Raw genomic sequence first — 18170 nt, 5'->3', positions numbered from 1 at the left:
AGAATACTTTTCTTTAGTAAGCCTGTACAAGACTTATTAAAATTGTAAAAGTTAAAAAAAAGAGTGTATTATTTATGATTGCATTTACATAAAATAAAAGGCAAAACTAATCTATGGTTTTAGAAAATAGTAGTTACTTCTGGGGAGGAAGAAGGTAGTGTTAAAATAGGGGCAAGAGGGGCTTCTGGGGTGTTCATACCGCTGTGTCTTGATCTGAGGGCCAATGACAGGATTACATTTAATTTGTCAAAACCCTCACTTATATACTCTTCTATATTTATGGTATATGCAGTTTTAAAAATTGGTAACTTTTCAACATTTATCAATCTGATAGGCTACTGAAAAAGACAGATATGTATTCAAAGAAGTGGGGAAAATATTTACTAAACAATAACTTTATTTCTCAAGAACCCTAAAGATTTGTTTCTCTCCCCACAAGGTTTTAAAAATTTCAACAACGGATGGTACAGTGACTTTTAAATGTTAAAAAATAAGCTAAAAGTAAAACACTGCTTAATTAGCTTTGTTATGCCTCGATCCTAGGACTGTAAATTACAAAAGTACAAGTAAAACCACATTTTCTGAATAATAACAATAAACAAAGGAGAAAGTCAGGTACTATATACCAAATGATCAAAATGTCTTCTGGGCCTAAGATTCTTGAAACTAGTAAAAATGTTAATAATAGACATTGCTGCTAATCTGTGTAGATTATTAAATGTAAAAACAATTTATAAAACACATCAGAATTTTATTGCTTGAAGAATACAGCATATGAAATCACAAGAATGTCAAAATGAAAAGTCACTAGGCTTCAAACATATAATACATTATCAGATGCAGTAAAATATTAATTAACCTGAACTCTGCATCAGGAAAAAAAAAGGTGTGGAAAAATATCTAAATTGTTTACTTAAGAAACAGATAATCTTAAAATAGAAAGTATTAGGATGTTACAGTACAAATTAGAAAAGCCAACACTTATTAACTTATTATTTCTTAGACTAGACTACCTTTGGTACTTAAACTTTTAAAAGAACAACCCCTTCTATCTTGTCCAAAGCACTTCATGGATACAGTATCAACTTCAACTTAAAACATCCAGCAAAATTAACCTTTTCATGGCATGGGGGAAGTGTATTTAATAAATGTATGCTAATATTTCACATTTTCTAAAACTGCAAAATAAGATAATTAAGAAATCTAATACTTATAAACTTTACTTATTTAGCTCTTCAATTAAAATTGGAATCCCAGCAGCCACAATTTATCCTTGGGCTTGGTGAACATACAAATTTAAATGATTTGGCAACTGACATAGGAATTTAGATTACTTTATACTATCTTAAATGGCTTTTCCATTCTGTTTCCAAAATACAAATAATATGCCATTTCTTCAACTCACTGGATTCCTATAAAAATCACTACCATGCTTTATTTATTGGAAACAAAGTAAAGCTTCTCCCTTTTAATGAGTAGGTTGAAACTATTTACGTTTCATATAGGGCTGATCGGTTATGACACGCTTTCTTAAACAAAATAAAGCCAATCATTTTTAAAGCTATCACTCAATTATGATGGAGACAATGGTGCTATTTCAAAAGGAAGCATTGGACACTCTAGGCCATCTAGTCAAGAAAATGTAAAAGTAATGCTAAAAACAAACAATAAGTAAACTATAACTACAAGTTAAATTACAAAAAAATCCCTCTTTTACAGTAAGCATGCTTATTAACTTTCATTTCTTTCCCCCAGTAAAGGTTTGAATATTCATGAATCTCCATTAAACCAATGGAACCTAAGCAATTGTTTCACAAGGTCCAATAAACATGGATGGACTAAGCAAGTAATACTATTAACAATTATTGGAGTGAAGTAGTAAGAATCATGACAGTCCTCAAAATTGGGCAGTCTTTGAAATGTAATAGCATAGCTCAAGATGAATTATGCCATAATAAAACTGTAGTTTTTACCTCTACATAAAACAAAAACAAAATCAAAAACATAACCCACTGAATTTATACAACTATTGAACATACTCCTTCCTAGTTTTTGAATGTTTTGAGATTTTTTTTAAACAAGTATATTTATCTGAGCATATATATTTACTGCATATATATATATACTCATTTTAAAAGACAAGAAATTCAGATACTACAAAACTGAACTCTTTTGTTTTTTTATCAACCTGATCTAACATCTACTGCATCACATAACACCCTCCCCCCAATAATTTAAAATTCCCAATTTTTAGCTTAGTTAAAAGGGCAGAGGAAATGCAAATGCAGACTTAGAGTTTCTGTTTGTATAAATTTCACTGTATTTTATAAACGACATTTTCTGTAACACTGTTTATTGATCAAATAAAGGACTCACTGCTATCTAAAATTTCATAAACACCATTAAAAATTCAAAATTGATATTATACTGAACCTTAAATTTTCAATAGTTCAAAGAGACAGTTTTTACATGAATAGCACACAATAGATGAAACTTAACAACAGATTTCCCTAGAATACCAATGGCAAGTCCACCAAGATGCATACAAAATTACAGATAAGCATTTCTTTCACTGTTTTCTTGTGCAGGGAAAAACATTTATAGAGGAAATAGAAACTCAGCTGGTAAATTTCAGATATCATCATCATCTTCTTCATCCTGAGAAGATCCTGCCTGGTTAGATGCACTGGCTGTGGCAGCAGCAAGCTGTGCTTGCTGAGCAGCTTGCTGCATTTGAAGCCATTCCTGCTGGGCCAATTCTGCTTGTTGCTGTCTAGCCTAAACACCAAAAACATAAAAACAAATAATACATATTTTTTAAAACTCACAACATATACACTTTGGTTAAATATAAATTAAGCCAATTACAGACTTAATCATCAAATTTGGATATTTTCCAACCACTATATAACTGTTATACATCTGGAGAACATGAACTCTATAAGAAAATATAGATGACTGCCTCTCTGTCAACTAAGGACAGTTTCCAAAACTTGGAAACTTTAGACAGTCCCCTTTATGCCATATAATTCTATGACCTTTGGCTCAATAGAGTTGAAAAAGCTGGTAGAACAATCACAATGTCCTCTCTTTGGTTCTTTTCTCTGCTTCTCATTCCTTTTGTTTCACTTGATTCTTCTGTCCTCTCAACTTACAGTTAAATGTAAACATTTTTCAAACTAAAGATTCTTTCTGTGGTTAAAAAGTTGTCTAGTACAGTACCTCTAACTCTTAAGGAGAAGTACTATACATGAATGCAATAACTACCTTGATGCTTGAGGGTTTTTTTAAAGATACTTATTTATTTGAGAGAGAGAGAAAAAAAAAAGAGAGAGAGTGAACACACGGGACCCAAGCCAGGGAAGGAGTGGAGGGAGAAGGACAAGCATAAGCAGACTCTGCCCTGAGCACAGAGCCCAACGGGGGGGCTCTAACCCATGACCTGAGATCATGACCTGAGCCAAAATCAAGAGCTGGATGCTTAACCGACTGAGCCACCAGGCACCGATGTTTGAGTTTCTCACACAGTTCCGTATCCTATACATATATTTCTCCTCTGTCCCCCTCCCCATAAATACACACACTAGAGAAAAGGCACTTATCCAGGACTGAATTTAAGTGAGATAGTTAAAATTCATTCATCTGATATATATCCTCTCCAACAACCATCACAGAATTTTTAGAAACCGGGGCACCTGACTGGCTCAGTCAGTAGAGCATGAGACTCTTGATCTCAGGGTCAGGAGTTCAAGCCCCACACTGGGCATGCAGCCTACTTAGAATAAGTAAATAGATAGATAAATAAATAAATAAAGCTTTGTTTTAAAGCTATATTCTCAATAAAGAATTTTAGAAACTAAGATATATACATATGCATTACACACGCTTTGCAACAGCTGAAGATCTTTCTCAATTTAATTTCATCTACTTACAGAAAAATCCTACCAAGAGGGAAAAAATGAATCTGTTCATGAAAAGAACATATATAATTGTCCATTGGATTCTACCAAAACAATGCTGTTTCTCCTTCTCTGTCTTTTCTCAGAATTGTTCCTTAAGCTTGGCTCATATCCTCCCCCTTCCTTTATGCATGGCTAATTCCTAGTTATCATTTAAAGTAGAAATTGGTCTTTCTTGACCCTTATAGGTCATACTGTATACTCTATTTTATATGCTATAATTCTCCATGCATTCCCACACCTATCTACTTTATTCTTTAATTATCTGAGCCTATTATCTTTTTTCTCCACTAGACCTGAGATAGAGACTATTTTTATACTCTTTGTTGCATTCCCAACACATAGGCCTCCAGTATTTTCTGAATGAATATTTTGTGGGGAAATCGTAATACTCAGCATAACTCTTACATTAAGATTTTACCATGTACATTCCTAACTTTCCTTAATAATCTGTCATGAATTTATTATCCAAAAATTTCTAGAGGAGAATTCTAATCAGGCCATTATTATACTTAAAAAAAAAATCACCTGTTACCAATTAAGTTCAATTTCTCAGCCTAGAGTTAAAGGTCTCCAAATTACTGCGTGCCCCAACCTATCTCCCAAATTAACTTTTGCTATACGTGGTACTCCAAAAAAACTTAGAACGTAAAATATTTCCCAGATACACCATACCCTCCCATTTTCGCTACCTTAACTCACGCTGATGTTCATTCTATTTGAAATTTCTTAATTTTCACCCACCAAAATTCCACTCTTCCTCCAAATCAAACTGAAATATTATTTTCTCTATTAAGTTCTTTCCTGATTCCTGTCATTCAGGATCTAATCAGGAGATAGAAGTCACACTAGTTAGGGGAACAGAGAGAAAAAAATATAAAGGATTGTTAAACAAGTATAAAGTTGGTAACTAGGTCATTGAAAAGGCAAGAAAAGAACACTAAGACATCATGCAACTGGTAACTATCAAAACCAGCCACCAACCCTAAAACTGGCACAACAAAAGAAGAGGCTGGAATTTTTGAAACTTAGAAGCTTACAGGAAGAATCCATGGAACTGAAACTCAGTCCTCTGAAGAAGGGACATAGATTGGCTGGTAAAAGCATCTCTGAGTTTGGCAGAGGGCCCCAATGTTTGAGACCCACATTCCTGAGGAAGAGGGTGAATGTTTAGGCTGGTTCTGTAAGTATTAAAGAAACTGCAAACTGGATTCAGGTCCTGCTACAGGAAAAAAAACTGATGCAGCCAGGGTGAAGAAACACTGGTAGGTTGTTCGAAGAAGCTTGAGGCCAACAGGAAGTAAAAGAAAGGAGGCCAATAGGAAGTAAAAGAAAGGAGCCCAAGTGCTGCCTTCCTCCTCCAGCTGGACAATCTTCCTCCAGAACCCCTACTGGCAGCAGAGTCTATAATGAAGTCCAAAAGAAAAGCAGAAATCAAAGCATAGAAAGGTGGGTTTCAGGCTAAGAAAACTGTTTAGTAACTGGCACTTGATGTCTTTTTCTTTTTAAAACCTTATTTAAATATCATTATGCTTACAAAAATACACTCATATTGGGTAACAGAACGCAATGTAAGTTTAACTTATTCTACTCAATTTGGACCAAAAACTTAGTATATAGTTTAAGCTTCAAAGAAAAAAAAAAGGATTTGCAATTTGGTTTTTCACCTACTACAAGTGTATATAAAAGATTCTCCATCAAATGCTACAACAAAACATTGTAATGTTTCATGCCAGTTCACAAAGTTCAATCACTAATGGATGTTGAAAAGGGTGGGGAAAGCCTATGTACACATGTGAAAGTGTAAAAGCTATCCAATTTATTTTTTTTAAGATTTTATTTATTTATTTGTCAGAGAGAGAGAGCATAAGCAGGGGGAGTGGCAGGCAGAGGGAGAAGCAAGCTCCCCACTGAGCAAGGAGCCCGATGTGGAACTCCTGAGTCGAAGGCAGACACTTAACCGACTGACCGACCCAGGCATCCCAAAAGCTATCCAATTTAGTTAATACTGCACGCAGATCACAAATCTACACAAATTAAGATTCAGATAATTTCTTGAATCTGAATTAACAATATCAGCTCAGTTCATCTGCTGAGATCAACAAGAAAATTGCATACTAGCTGTTTTTTTTATTATGCAAAAAAGAAACTTAAGTTTCTTCCCCAGCTTTTTAGTCCAGAACTGATTTTATACTACAGGCAAAGTATTCCTTCCATTGTCAACATTCATGAGACATGTGAGGAAGTTGCGGCTTGGGTTTAAATTTGTATTAGCACTCACATGCAAGATAATTGGCACACTCTAACACTGCCAAAATCTAATGTGATGTCTCCATACTTGGGATCTCTTTATACGTTGCTCATGGAACAGTCAGCCTCATATTACAGCTGTTAGTGTACCTATATCATACTTCTCCTACAAGACGAAAACTTTTTTTGTTTAGGAAATCAGAAGCCAGACATTCTAATCACTACTTTCATCCATCTTTATTAAAAAAGCATGGAAAATAGTTATTCTAATATACAAGCATATTTACTTTTATGGCAGGAATACCTGGAGTGTAAAACAGACTAAGAGTGCTTCATGAAAAACATTTTTTAAGAGTCCGTAATGGGGCACCTGGGTGGCTCAGTCGGTTAAACATCTGTCTTTGGCCCAGGTCATGATCCCAGGGTCCTGGGATGGAGTTCTGCATCAGTGTCCCTGCTCAGCGGGGAGTCCGCTTCTCCCTCTCCCTCTGCCCTTCCCCCCTCCCTCCATAGATGAGGGAAGAAAAAAGGGAGATAAGGAAGAGGAAAAAACAGATGACAAGGATAGAAAAGTAAAGACGGATTTGGCAGGCAGGCAGGCAGGCAGGCAGACAGGCAATTATTTCTTTCATTTTTCTTTTTGCCCTGGAAAGGATAAGGCATGTTCCACTTAAAAGTTTCAAAATAAATTTAAGCAGACAAAACGGTGGCTAGAACATTAGCATGCTAATGTAGAAAGAGCAAGTTTTGGAGTCAGAAGACATGAGTTTTGAATTTAGACTCCCACACTTCCTAACTATATGAACTTACTTGTTTTATTTGTTTAACTCAATCCTTTCCAGTAAACTACGTTTCAGAATAGCAAGAACCATGTCTCTTTTGTATACTACTATAAGCCTAGCATTTAGCACTATCTCTGGTAAGTAGTGAGAACTTCAGTAATTACCAGTAGAACAAATGAATGAATGATCTCATGCAAGTTTCTCCATCTCTGAATGTTTCTTAATGTGTAAATGGGTATAATAAAATTTACATTTATTTATTTTATTCATATTTATAAAGACTCTGCAAAGTATATAAAGCATCTAGCAGAGAATCTTTTTCCTTTCATCAAATATCTAATTTGGGGGGCACCTGGATGGCTCAGTCAGTTAAGAATCTGACTCTTGATTTCGGCTCAGGTCATGATTTCAGGGTTGTGAAAACGAGCCCTGAGTCTGGCTCCGCACTGTCATGGAGCCTGTTTAAGATTCTCTCTCTCCCTCCCCCTCTGCCCCTACCTCCCCTCTCTCCTTCTCTTAAAAAAAACAAAAATCTAATTTGGAACTCTCTGTGTGATCTGCAATAGCAGAGAATCAATAAATAATAGCCATTATTTTTTTAATCACCTTTCTTAGTAACCTCATATTCATATGGATTATAAATTGTTTGCTTGTGTTCACGCCTGCTTCAAAAGCTTTTAGTAACTCTTTAGTACTTATCTTGTAGGTTGTTGTAAGGATTAAAAAAAATACTGGTAAATTACTCAGCAACATGATTAACACATGGTTAGAACTCAATAAATGTTAGTAAACTTTTATTTTTCTTATTAGTTTAAATGGTTTCTAATGCCTAGTACCTCACAACACTTAAAATTCAAATGTTTTTTGATTCAAACCCAACTGATTGTTATTACTACACAGAGATCAGGTATGGTGCCAATCTGGAAGAGATTACCTAAAATGATACTTCCCAGTGTTAATGGTAACTACAATAACTAGTAGGAAATCTCACCTCTTCTATTCAACCCAAAACTGCCTTACAATTTCAAAGGAGAGGCCAAAACTTAGTGGGGAAAAAAAGAACTTCATCCTCTTCCTTCCCTTTTTTTTTTAAAGAGGAATATTAAAAAATAAAATAAAGTAAAAAAATAAAATAGAGGAATATTAGTACTTGGTGCTAATCCTTCACAAACTGGTAATCAGAACTTCAATAAGAAAAAAAAAGTTTTCTCCCTTTCTCTGTTCTACTAGCCCTTCAATATTTTTTAGGATTAGAATGTTTGTTTATTATTTTTTAAAGATTTTATTTATTTGAGAGAGAGCTCGCACAAAGCAGGGGGAGTGGTAGGCAGAGGGAGAAGCAGGCTCCCCACTGAGCATGGAGCCTGATGTGGGACTAGATCCCAGAACCCTGGGATCATGACCTGAGCCAAAGGCAGATGCTTAACCAACTGAGCCACCCAGGCATCCCTAGAATATTTTAAAGGTGTGTTAAAAAATTTAACCAGGGTGACGGGCATTAAGGAAGACACGTGATGTGATGAACACTGGGTTTTATATGCAACTAATGATTTACTGAACTCTACATCTGAAACGAATGATGTATACTATATGTTGGCTAACTGAATTTAAATTTTAAAAATTTAACTATAAAATAGATGTTTATCAAATTCTCCTCATATGCCACTCATTATAAAATATGATATAGTATTTTCTCACCAGTCCATCATTTTAAATTTTAAGAATATTTAGGTATACTCTGCATGCTTTTAAGTGGGTATTTTGTTTGGGGAAAAAAAAAAAACACCCATCAAAGTAAGATCTCAGTAGTTATTTGGAGTTATTCTCCTTAGAAAACAGGTTGCTACAAATATTTACTTTTATATGAAATAAACAACTGGCCAAACAGAGTCAAATCAGTTAGTTAGATGTAGACATCAGACTCAACGATCAAACAATCAGCCACAGAAAGAAAATCCTCTAGGTATGTATGTTGATTTAGGAAATGATTTCAGAAACCAGTATGATTTCTGTTAGCAAACAGGGTAGGATTCAGATGAAAATAATTTAAAATGCATTACTTACTTTTGCAAATAACTCTTGTTGCTGTCTTAATAATTCTTCTTCAGGAATGCCAAGGTTTTCCAAACGAGAACTGGCCTTTCTTCTTTTTAACGCTACAGTCTTGCACTCTTGTAAGACTTCCTTTACTTCACTGATGTAAGAGCCAAAGCCCAAACTTTCTAGTGCTAGGGAAATAAAATAGGAAAACATGAAAAAGTAATAAAATTTACTCTTTCCCCCATCTTCGGAACATTAAACTTTTGTGGGGTATTTTTTGGAGGGGGAGGAGGTTGCTGTTGCTGTCTTATAATAATTTTACCTATTTTATAGTTGCAAAGCAACTATCTGAATGGCTAAATCCATTTTATCAACTTTTTTTTTTTTTTTGAGAGGCAGGACTGGTATCTAGGCACCCCAGTCTAGTATTTTTTTTTTCAACTTTCTTAATATTAAATTGCAAATTAGGTAAAACTTGAAGAACACTTAACAGCATAGGCCTTTCCTTTTCCTTTTCTTTCTTATTTTTTAAAAACCAAAGCATTTCCTGTGAGAAAAAAAAGTCAAATGTAAGAACATGTGCTTTTATTAAGAAAACGTTTTTCCTATACCACTTATAGTAAATCAAACATCATTAACTCACTTTTTCAAAGAAGACAAAAAAAGGAAATATTTGGAATCTATCTGTTAATAACATATTTTGTGCCATTTGGCTTAGGAAAAGTAGGCTGGTAACACATGTTCTAAGTTTCAGTAGGACAGGATGAAAGAATAGATAAGTTCTTTTGTACAATATATCAACAGAAAACTATTTTTAGCAAAGACACTCAAACTGCCAAGTTTAAGAAATACTGGTGGAAATAACTTATGAAATTCAGCATTTATATTCAGCCAACAAGTTTCCCTTGAAAATAAAACTTAACAGGAAGCACTATGAAAACATTTCAAGTGATGTGGCAGAAAACTGGGATAAAGGAAGACTATAAGGATAGAAGCATTAACAAAAACTTCTCTCTCCCTTTATTTTTTCATATTTAGAAAGAAAGTTTTACAATAATGCACTTTCTAAATGCCTTCTGTAATCAAGACAAAGCATTAAGTTTCCTTTTGGCTCACAGTAACTAAAATTGTATTTTATAGTTTTCTGTTGATATCCCAAAGGCATTTTTGTTTTCTGACCCAATGATGAAATATAGGTGGTGAAAAAACATAGTAAATGAACTTAGTACAACTTGAATTTTAATTATATTAACTTATTGCCCCTCTTCGCCCCCCCCCAAAAAAAACTTCAGTACTGCATTACTCTGAGTTCTGTATATCAAATTAACCACCACATAATTTTTGGCCTCAAGGAGCTTGAGGTATAGTGGAAAATTAAGTGAAGATTAGGCAACTTACGTTTTTTACTTGAACTGACAGACGGATTATTAAGTGTCAATAATAGAAGCCAAGGTTTTTCTCTTTTTTTAAAGGCATGAACATAATAGTATATTTTCAGTAATACTGGCTGGAGACAGTACCAAAAGAAACCAAAAATGGCTATGGTTTCCTCCCACATCCTGAAGAAAGTCTTATTTCCTTGGTGTACACCAAGTTTCTACACCAAGGATGTAGCCCCACCTACCATTCCAGTTTTATTTCTGCCATTAAATCCCTGCATACTTATGCTAAATCTGACAGCTCAATGTTTCCCAGAAGACATCAGTTTCCCACATTAATACTGATGGTAATGCATTCATGGCTCAAATCAAACTGCATCTTCAAATTAAGCTTGCCTGATCCTCCTAGACAGAAGTAATCTCCCCCCCTTGTAAAATCAGATAGTTATCTTAGAATTTGAAATTTGGCTGTCAATATATTCATATAACCTTGGATGTATATCTCTAAGCTTCAGTTTTCCTTCTCTGAGAATAGTATCTATTTCATATCTTCCTAAAACATATGCAGTATAGTGGTTATGCATGCAGGCCCTAAGGCTGCCAGAGACTGATCCCAGTTCTGCCTCATCTCAGCTGTGTGACCCTAGATAAGTTCCTTCACCTGTGCCTCTAAAACAAGAATAACAGTACCTACATCTCATCAGATCAGGTTACTGTGAAGGATAAATGAATATAAACAAAGAGCTTAGAACAGAGGATGGCCCACAGAATAAGCAAAATAAAGTACTCACTATTATATTTTTATTATTTTTGTATTGTGAGAATCAACAAGTAATCTAAGGCATTTAACAGTGTCTAGCACGTAAGATTCGCTTAACCACTTGGACTATGTATTATTCATCTTTATTTTTTGTCTTACATTTACAAGAGTGCCCTACTAAAAAATAATTAATTAATTAAAAAATTAAAAGAGTGCCCTGAGAAGTGTACAGGACCTAAACAAATACAGAGATATGCATTATCACACTAAATTCAAGTTGAGTAAATATATTTGTAATATAAAATATTAAATTTATAAAATTAACAAATTAACACAATGGAGACAACTCTTCAAAATATCATTAATTACTAGACTAGACATCAAAAAAAAAAAAAAAAAAAAAAACCAATCCAAACTACGTTTAACCATGGATGGCTTGAGTTAAAAATTAAAAAGAAACAACTCACCTTTAAAAAACATCTAAGGTTGAGAGCACTGCTTTCAAAAAATTTGCAAGTGAATCCAAGGTTAATATTTAATATTATTCAAAGAGCTTCCATATACAAATCTGTACTATCAATAAAATGTCTCAACAGGAAGAGCCATAACTTTAGTTTCAAAAACTACATTAACTTTAATACAAATTTTAAATACATTTTGGCTAACAGATAGCCATGAGTGGTTATAGTATCTTCTAAACAAGGAGATATTTTACATCATTTGTTGCCATGTAGTAATAATCATTCCCATTTTACACAAAGGAGAATCTTAAAGGATAAGGGAAATGACTTATAAGCAGGGCCATCGTTTGCAGTGGTGTAGGTTATTCAGTGCACAACAGTACCATATCTAAGGAGGGCCATTCCTACTGTAAACACGGATTTGTATGTTTATTATGGCACTTTTCTGGCAGATGGTAGTAAAGGTTTTTAAGGAAAAAGTGTCTTTTTCTAGTTTGTGTAAAGAGACTTAATGGACTGTTATGGCCCTGGCTCTAGGGATCTCAGAGTAAAAGCCAGAAAAGAAAAATTAAAAAAAAAAAAAAAAAAATTGTGGGTAAAACACATACATCACTTGCTCCTCAGAGGTTTGTCTGCTACCCTCTCCCCATGTATTTTAAAACTATACCCAGAAAAGTGCATGGTATATTAGGGGAAAAAAATACTTCGCACATTTTTCAATTTGAAAGACAGATGTTAACAAGACAACCACTTGGAAAAAAAAAAAAAAAAGTAAAACTTCAACCCAGCAACAATAATATAGTCTTTTCTTATTTTACAAAAGTGATATAATCTTACAAAGTTTTGTTATAACAAGACTTTGTGAGACTTACTTTGTACTTCAAATGTACAATGCAGGTTTTTCATTAAAAAATTAAAATACATAAAATAGCGTTCTCAAATTTCTCTATTTTCTTTTGTTTATATGTTAAGGGAAGGGGGGATGATGTACTTCACTTAAATATATTAAGAGGATAATATAGGCCAATGTGACTTCTTGGCTCATTAGCCTGGCAAAGGTTTCCGAAGACCCTTAACCATGTCCTCTATGGATCACTATTCCTGGGAATCTGGGACAACGACGAGAGACCGATGGCAGAGCAGGAACCAAGTATCATCCATCTTTCTATCCTGAGCAGTATCTAATACAGTGCCAAGTACCTAGTAGTATTCAAGTTATTGTTGGGTGGCAGAAGGAAAATAAAAACGAAAGATATATCAGTTTTAAGGAAAATAATAAAATCCTAACTTGAAAAGAACTTGATTATGTGATAAATGGTACAATGCCATATACAATGTGTCCCCTTGGGAAAAAATGAGTATGCATGATTATTTAGGTAATACAGTATCATTCTCATTACAACTTCTCTGCAATCACTCAGATTCTCTGATTTAAAAACTACTTCACATCCAGTTTCTAAAATAGACTGTGGTTTAGACTTCAGAGCAGATCTACTCAAACTGTGGTCCATGGACTTATGCCAGAATTGCCTATAATGGTCTGTGATGGGTTAAGTATGAAAATCAAAGTAAGCATTTTGGAAACTTCACAGCAAAACTGTAACTACGTGGGGTGATGAATGTGTTAGCTAACCTTACTGTGGTATCATTTCACAATATATACATATATCAAATCATTATGTTGTACACCTTAACCTTACACAATGTTACGTTAATTATATCTCAATAAAGCTGAGGGAAAAAAAAGAACCTTCATAGCAACTTGATGGTAATTTTATGTCCACTGAATCTAACAAAAAAAATTGAACTTTTATTTACGTCTTTTTTAAATTTTGTTTTTCTAGTGATTTGTTTTTATTGTGTTTTACAAAAGTACCAGCATGAGAGGGACTGGAATTTTAAAAAATCCTTCAACATAGATATTGAGGAGCAACTCAATTGCTAAAGAAGCAAATCTTCAGAGACTTTTTCAAACTTTCACTACTTTCAGTTACTATTGTTATAAATATGACGGGGGGATTTAGCAGGAGATTAAAAATGCAAAAAAAGTAATATCACTTAAAATAGCCTTACTTACCCTTTGGCTTAACAAACGGCATCATGCTGTAAGGTTAAACATAACAGACTTCCAGCTTTATGTTTCAGTCAGTAGCATTACACATTTAAAAAATTATTATTTATTACAGCATATCATGTAAGGTTCTCAACCTCAACTGATTCTCAATAATTGCAAGTAATACCTGAAACAATGAGGTATTATTTATACATAAATGGGGAAACCTTTAACAGATTTGCATAAGGCCAAAGACTTTCCAGTGTAGAACTTGCACTCTTAACTCTCAATGTTAGTTCTTTCCATAATACAACAGACTATGTTAAAATTCATTTAAGAATATGTGTTCACAGGGGTGCCTGGGTGGCTCAGTCAGTTAAGCATCCGACTTTCCATTTCAGCTCAGGTCATGATCTCAGGCTCCTGAGTCAAGACCCAGGATGGGGCTTAAGATTCTCTCTCTCCCTCGGCCCCCCTCCCCCACAAACTCTCTCTCTAAAATAAATACATCTTAAAAAAAAAAAAAAGAATATGTGTTCAGAGAAACCAGCAATGATATAAAAAGGAACACCTTTTATAGCTTAGAACCCTTTTGTGTATCTGTGATCTTCAATACCAAGTTCACTTTCTTTAAAATATTCATAACATTAAGAAATTTTTTAGAAATGTAACTATTTCAAAGATTTACTGGCAATAAAATTATTTCGACTTTAGTAACTTGCATTCTACAGAACTGCCTCAAATGCTTAATTTGCTCTGACAAGGTAAAGCAAAGTAGCAAGTGAAAAAGTGACATGTCCTGAAGCAAGATCTAGTTCATTAAACTTATTACTAGAAAATCTGAACTTCAACATGTGAGAGTCATACAACTTTAAATATACATTATTATTCCATTTAGATAGAGCCTACGTACCAAAATAATCAATGCTTACCGAAAGCATAAAAAATGTCATATCTACCATGATTTAGCAAACTTTCCAGAACTAACCTGTAAAAACACATTTTAAATACCTATAAAAAATACACGCCTTAAGAATTCTTTTTTAAAATGTAACCACTCAAGACAAAAATTCTTTAAAATGATTAAGCAATGTGAGATTAATACAAGATTATAAATATATAAATTTTATTCCCCTAACTGGAGAGAATTGGGGGCAAAAATGGTAGGTCCTTATCTATTTAACGACAGCAATGTTACCAAAAAAACCGGGTAAATTTTTAAGAGTATAACAGGCCAATGGATGATTTATTTTTTCCCCAATGAATGATTTTTTAAAAAGTTAATCAATCATCCTCAGTACATAAAGGAAAATGCTTTCACTGGAACTTTCTGACTCACACCTTAAACTGAATTTAGCATATTCCAAAGTTGAGCTATTTAGCATACTGTACACTACAGCTGCACTTTTATTCCATCATGTCAATCAGAAATCTAAATATATCCTAGAAAAGAATAAACTACCCAAGAAGACAGATTGTAATGTGTTATTAGATTTTTGGAATGATCCCCTCTTTTGGGTTGTAAACAAATGTTTAGGCAGATCCTTTAGAAATCTTGTGCCATTTTCATTAGAAAGGCAATGTTGATAAAAGATTCTTTTTCTTTTTTATGAGTTGTAAAAGGAAACTGTAGCTATCTGTGTTGGATAATTTGTGTTGGAAAGACTTAGGACAATTGTACATATAATGTAAAAATAAAACACGAGACAAAAAATAGAGAATTTGACTTTTGCCAGAATATTCAGCACACCGAACAAATAGAAAAAAATACTAGCTTTAAAATCAAATATGGTTTTTCCTAGAGATTTTTTTTCCTCCTCCTGTACTGAAATGGAAATAGCAGAGTGTATTTAAATCTACCTTCCACACATCATTAAGGACCACAAATGAATCATTTAATTCTTTTGTCAACATTGACAGTAAAATATTGGATATAGTGAATACGAGATGTGTTCTCTACTTCAGAATAACAGACAAGTCACCATTAAAAAGTTAAATTATAAAAAATAAAATGGTAGACAACTGCCTGCCTACTAAAATGATTAAAATTAGTCATGATGTTTTGACTTCAAAAGCAATTGTTAGAATTTTATAAAAGGCAAATTGTCACCTCAAATTGAACACAACTTTTTTATAAGAGTATATGTAAGTGCTCTCAAAACATTAGGACTAATAAATATGTCTCCCTATGCCTGAAACAAACCAACAGAATGTGGTCCCCCCAAAACCCTACTACTGGACGAAATCCTCTCCAAGAAACAGTTGAAACTTTCAGAAATGCTGTTCAATAAACGCTTAAGTGTATACATCTAAATGGGAATGGCAGCAGGAAAGGACAGGGAAATGTTCCATGAAAAAAACCTCTTACAACCTTTCAACCCAAGCTTTAAAAACTTATCTCCACAGAGCAAAGCTCGCAAAAGAAAAACCAAGAAAGAGAGAAAGAGAGAAAAAAGGAAAGAGGGAAGAAGAAAGAAGGATAAAGATCATCCGCCCTTTTCTTACAGAATAGAACTGGAGAGTTTTACTAACTTGATGAATGGTAGGACCACTGAACCATTTTTAAAGCAGAAAATATACTGTCTGTATTCAACATCACCAAACTTTACAACGTTGAATACACTTATGTATGAATTTTTTTACTCATGTGTTCAAAAAATTTATCTTTTCCTCTACATTGGTAAAAAGATCGGGTGGGGAAAGGGTGCTGCCTCCACTCATGCTTCAAGTTCCTGTCTGAATTTTCACTTTCCAAAGGAGAACTCCGGGTTCCTTTCTCAGTTGTCATGATCGAGGTTCCACTTTAGGCAGACAACGTCTCAGTTGTCACGTCTAGGTTCAACTTTAGGCAGGCAAAATTCTTGTTGCGTGGGCTTACCTGGCCGTCAACTGAGAGGCAACTAATACTTGATCTTTGGAGGATGTGAGCTGACCTAAACGCATGCAATCCTTACTCGTATTCGCTAGATGAGAAGCACCACCACGAGAACACTACACAGTTTTCTTAAGGCACCGGCTGCTTCCATGCCCGCGTGGCTTTTTCGTCTGCCGGTACTTATCAGGGTAGAGGAATGAAGGCTTTGACATGAACAGGACACGCGACTAGCCGCCTGTCCCCCGACCCTCATTTAAACAAAACCCCACACCTACCGCTTACCTTGTATGACGTGCTCGGGTGAGATGGTCTTCTTTTCCGATTTGTTGCAAATCTCATTGGCTTCAGAAGATATAAGGTGAATGAATTCAGTGCAGCAGTTCACCACCAGCTCCCGGGCATCGTTGGCCACCCGGACGTTGGGGAGAGTCTCTTTGATCATCTTATTGATAGCAGCTCTGGGTATAGTGAGATCATCGTCGTTGCCAGATGAGGAAGCCATCGTATCGCCCTCTCTCGCGCGCCCCGACTTTTAAAAACTCCCCAGCTCTGGTCCACTATTCCGCGAAGATTTTTCAAAAGGCTGCCCTCAGAAGTGTGATCCCAGGAGCGCGAAGAGGAGAGGGTGCAGAAAATGAAGGGGGTGGGGGGTGGGGAGGAGCCGGTTCGTGAGCGTGGGGAACACCCGTGTGAGAGATTTAGGGCGAGACTGGGAAGGAGGTCGGGGGGCTGAGGACTACGGGGACAGCACTGCCCAGGTCGGAGAGGAGAAAGCAAAGGTGGTCCGGAAATTTGAGCACTGGGGAACCACCTTCGTGTTCCCTGAGAAGAGCGGGCGCTGTCGCCTAACCGGTCCCCAACCGCGCCGGAGCAGAGGCAAGGTCCAGGGGCACTGGCCTCACCGCCGTACCGGGCGGACACCCCGCGGGCTTGGCTCTAAAGAGCCGGAGCCCCCGCTGCCGCCGCCGCCGCCAGCAGCCGCTGCCGCCGCCTCTGCCAAACCATCCTTCAGACACCCGCGCCGCCGCCTCACAACATGTCGGCCGCGGCCGCTGCTGGAACCGTGGCGGCCGCCTGGGAACGAATACGGACAGAGCCGGGCACAAGGGGAGCGACAGTAGCAGCCGCCGTGGCCGTTTAGCCCGAACGCAGATCGTGGAAGCCGAAGCCTCAGCAACGGTGGTCCCTCCAGAGGCCAAGGAAGAAGGTTTGCTGGAAGCCTCTCCCGACACCCTTTGCGCTACCGGAAGCCTCACCCCCCCCTCATCCCCCCTCCCTCGCAGACCGACTTCCGGGTGTGGCTACAGCCCTTCCCCCACCCGCCCCGGAGAGAACCGTGCGTCCTCGCCGCCAGCCGCTTCCGCTTGCCATCGCCTCGGCACGCGCCTCAGAATCCCAACCCCTTCACTGGGACCGCAGCCCAGCGAGGGCGCGCCTCGTGGTACCGGAGATCCCCTCAGCACGCACTTGCTCTCGGGCTGAGGCGTCAGACTTGGGATGGGGCGAGGGTGGGTCCCATCTACCGTCTCAACCAGCTGAGGCCTCGAAACCCTCTCCCAGCCTTGTTTGAAGACGCAGGAGCACTGGTTTTCGTCTGACGAACTCTCTTTG

The 18170-nt window shown here is 36.3% G+C and overlaps 2 protein-coding genes across 2 annotated transcripts; one reads left to right on the top strand and one right to left on the bottom strand.

Annotated features, from left to right (window-relative positions):
* Positions 1 to 2483: 2483 nt before the first annotated feature.
* Positions 2484 to 17196, bottom strand: DR1 (down-regulator of transcription 1). Its single transcript, XM_045801764.2, has 3 exons — positions 16842 to 17196; positions 9056 to 9219; positions 2484 to 2778 (listed from the first exon to the last, which is right to left on the bottom strand). Exons 1-3 carry the CDS (start codon positions 17059 to 17061, stop codon positions 2632 to 2634), a joined length of 531 nt encoding a protein of 176 aa, XP_045657720.1. The 5' UTR covers positions 17062 to 17196; the 3' UTR covers positions 2484 to 2631.
* Positions 17197 to 17408: 212 nt separating this feature from the next.
* On the top strand, positions 17409 to 18170 carry LOC148109183 (uncharacterized; the record flags this gene model as incomplete). Its single annotated transcript, XM_087865728.1, has 1 exon — positions 17409 to 18170. A coding segment is annotated over one exon (633 nt), but the record flags the coding sequence as incomplete, so codon positions are not given.

Source organism: Ursus americanus, chromosome 12 (assembly GCF_024610735.1).
Source record: "Ursus americanus isolate L20-20 chromosome 12, mUrsAme1.1.p, whole genome shotgun sequence".
NCBI lineage: Eukaryota > Metazoa > Chordata > Mammalia > Carnivora > Ursidae > Ursus > Ursus americanus.
Note: the sequence above shows the minus strand (reverse complement) of the source record. Positions and strands in the feature narration are given on the sequence as shown.

Bases quoted from the DNA above. Each gene is read 5' to 3' on its own strand.
- DR1 (XM_045801764.2), bottom strand. From the start codon at position 17,061: ATGGCTTCCTCATCTGGCAACGACGATGATCTCACTATACCCAGAGCT. The intron at 9,220-16,841 runs GTAAGCGGTAGG...TTATTTCCCTAG, and splicing joins ACCCGAGCACGTCATACAAG to CACTAGAAAGTTTGGGCTTT. The intron at 2,779-9,055 runs GTAAGTAATGCA...TTTGGTGTTTAG, and splicing joins AACAAGAGTTATTTGCAAAA to GCTAGACAGCAACAAGCAGA.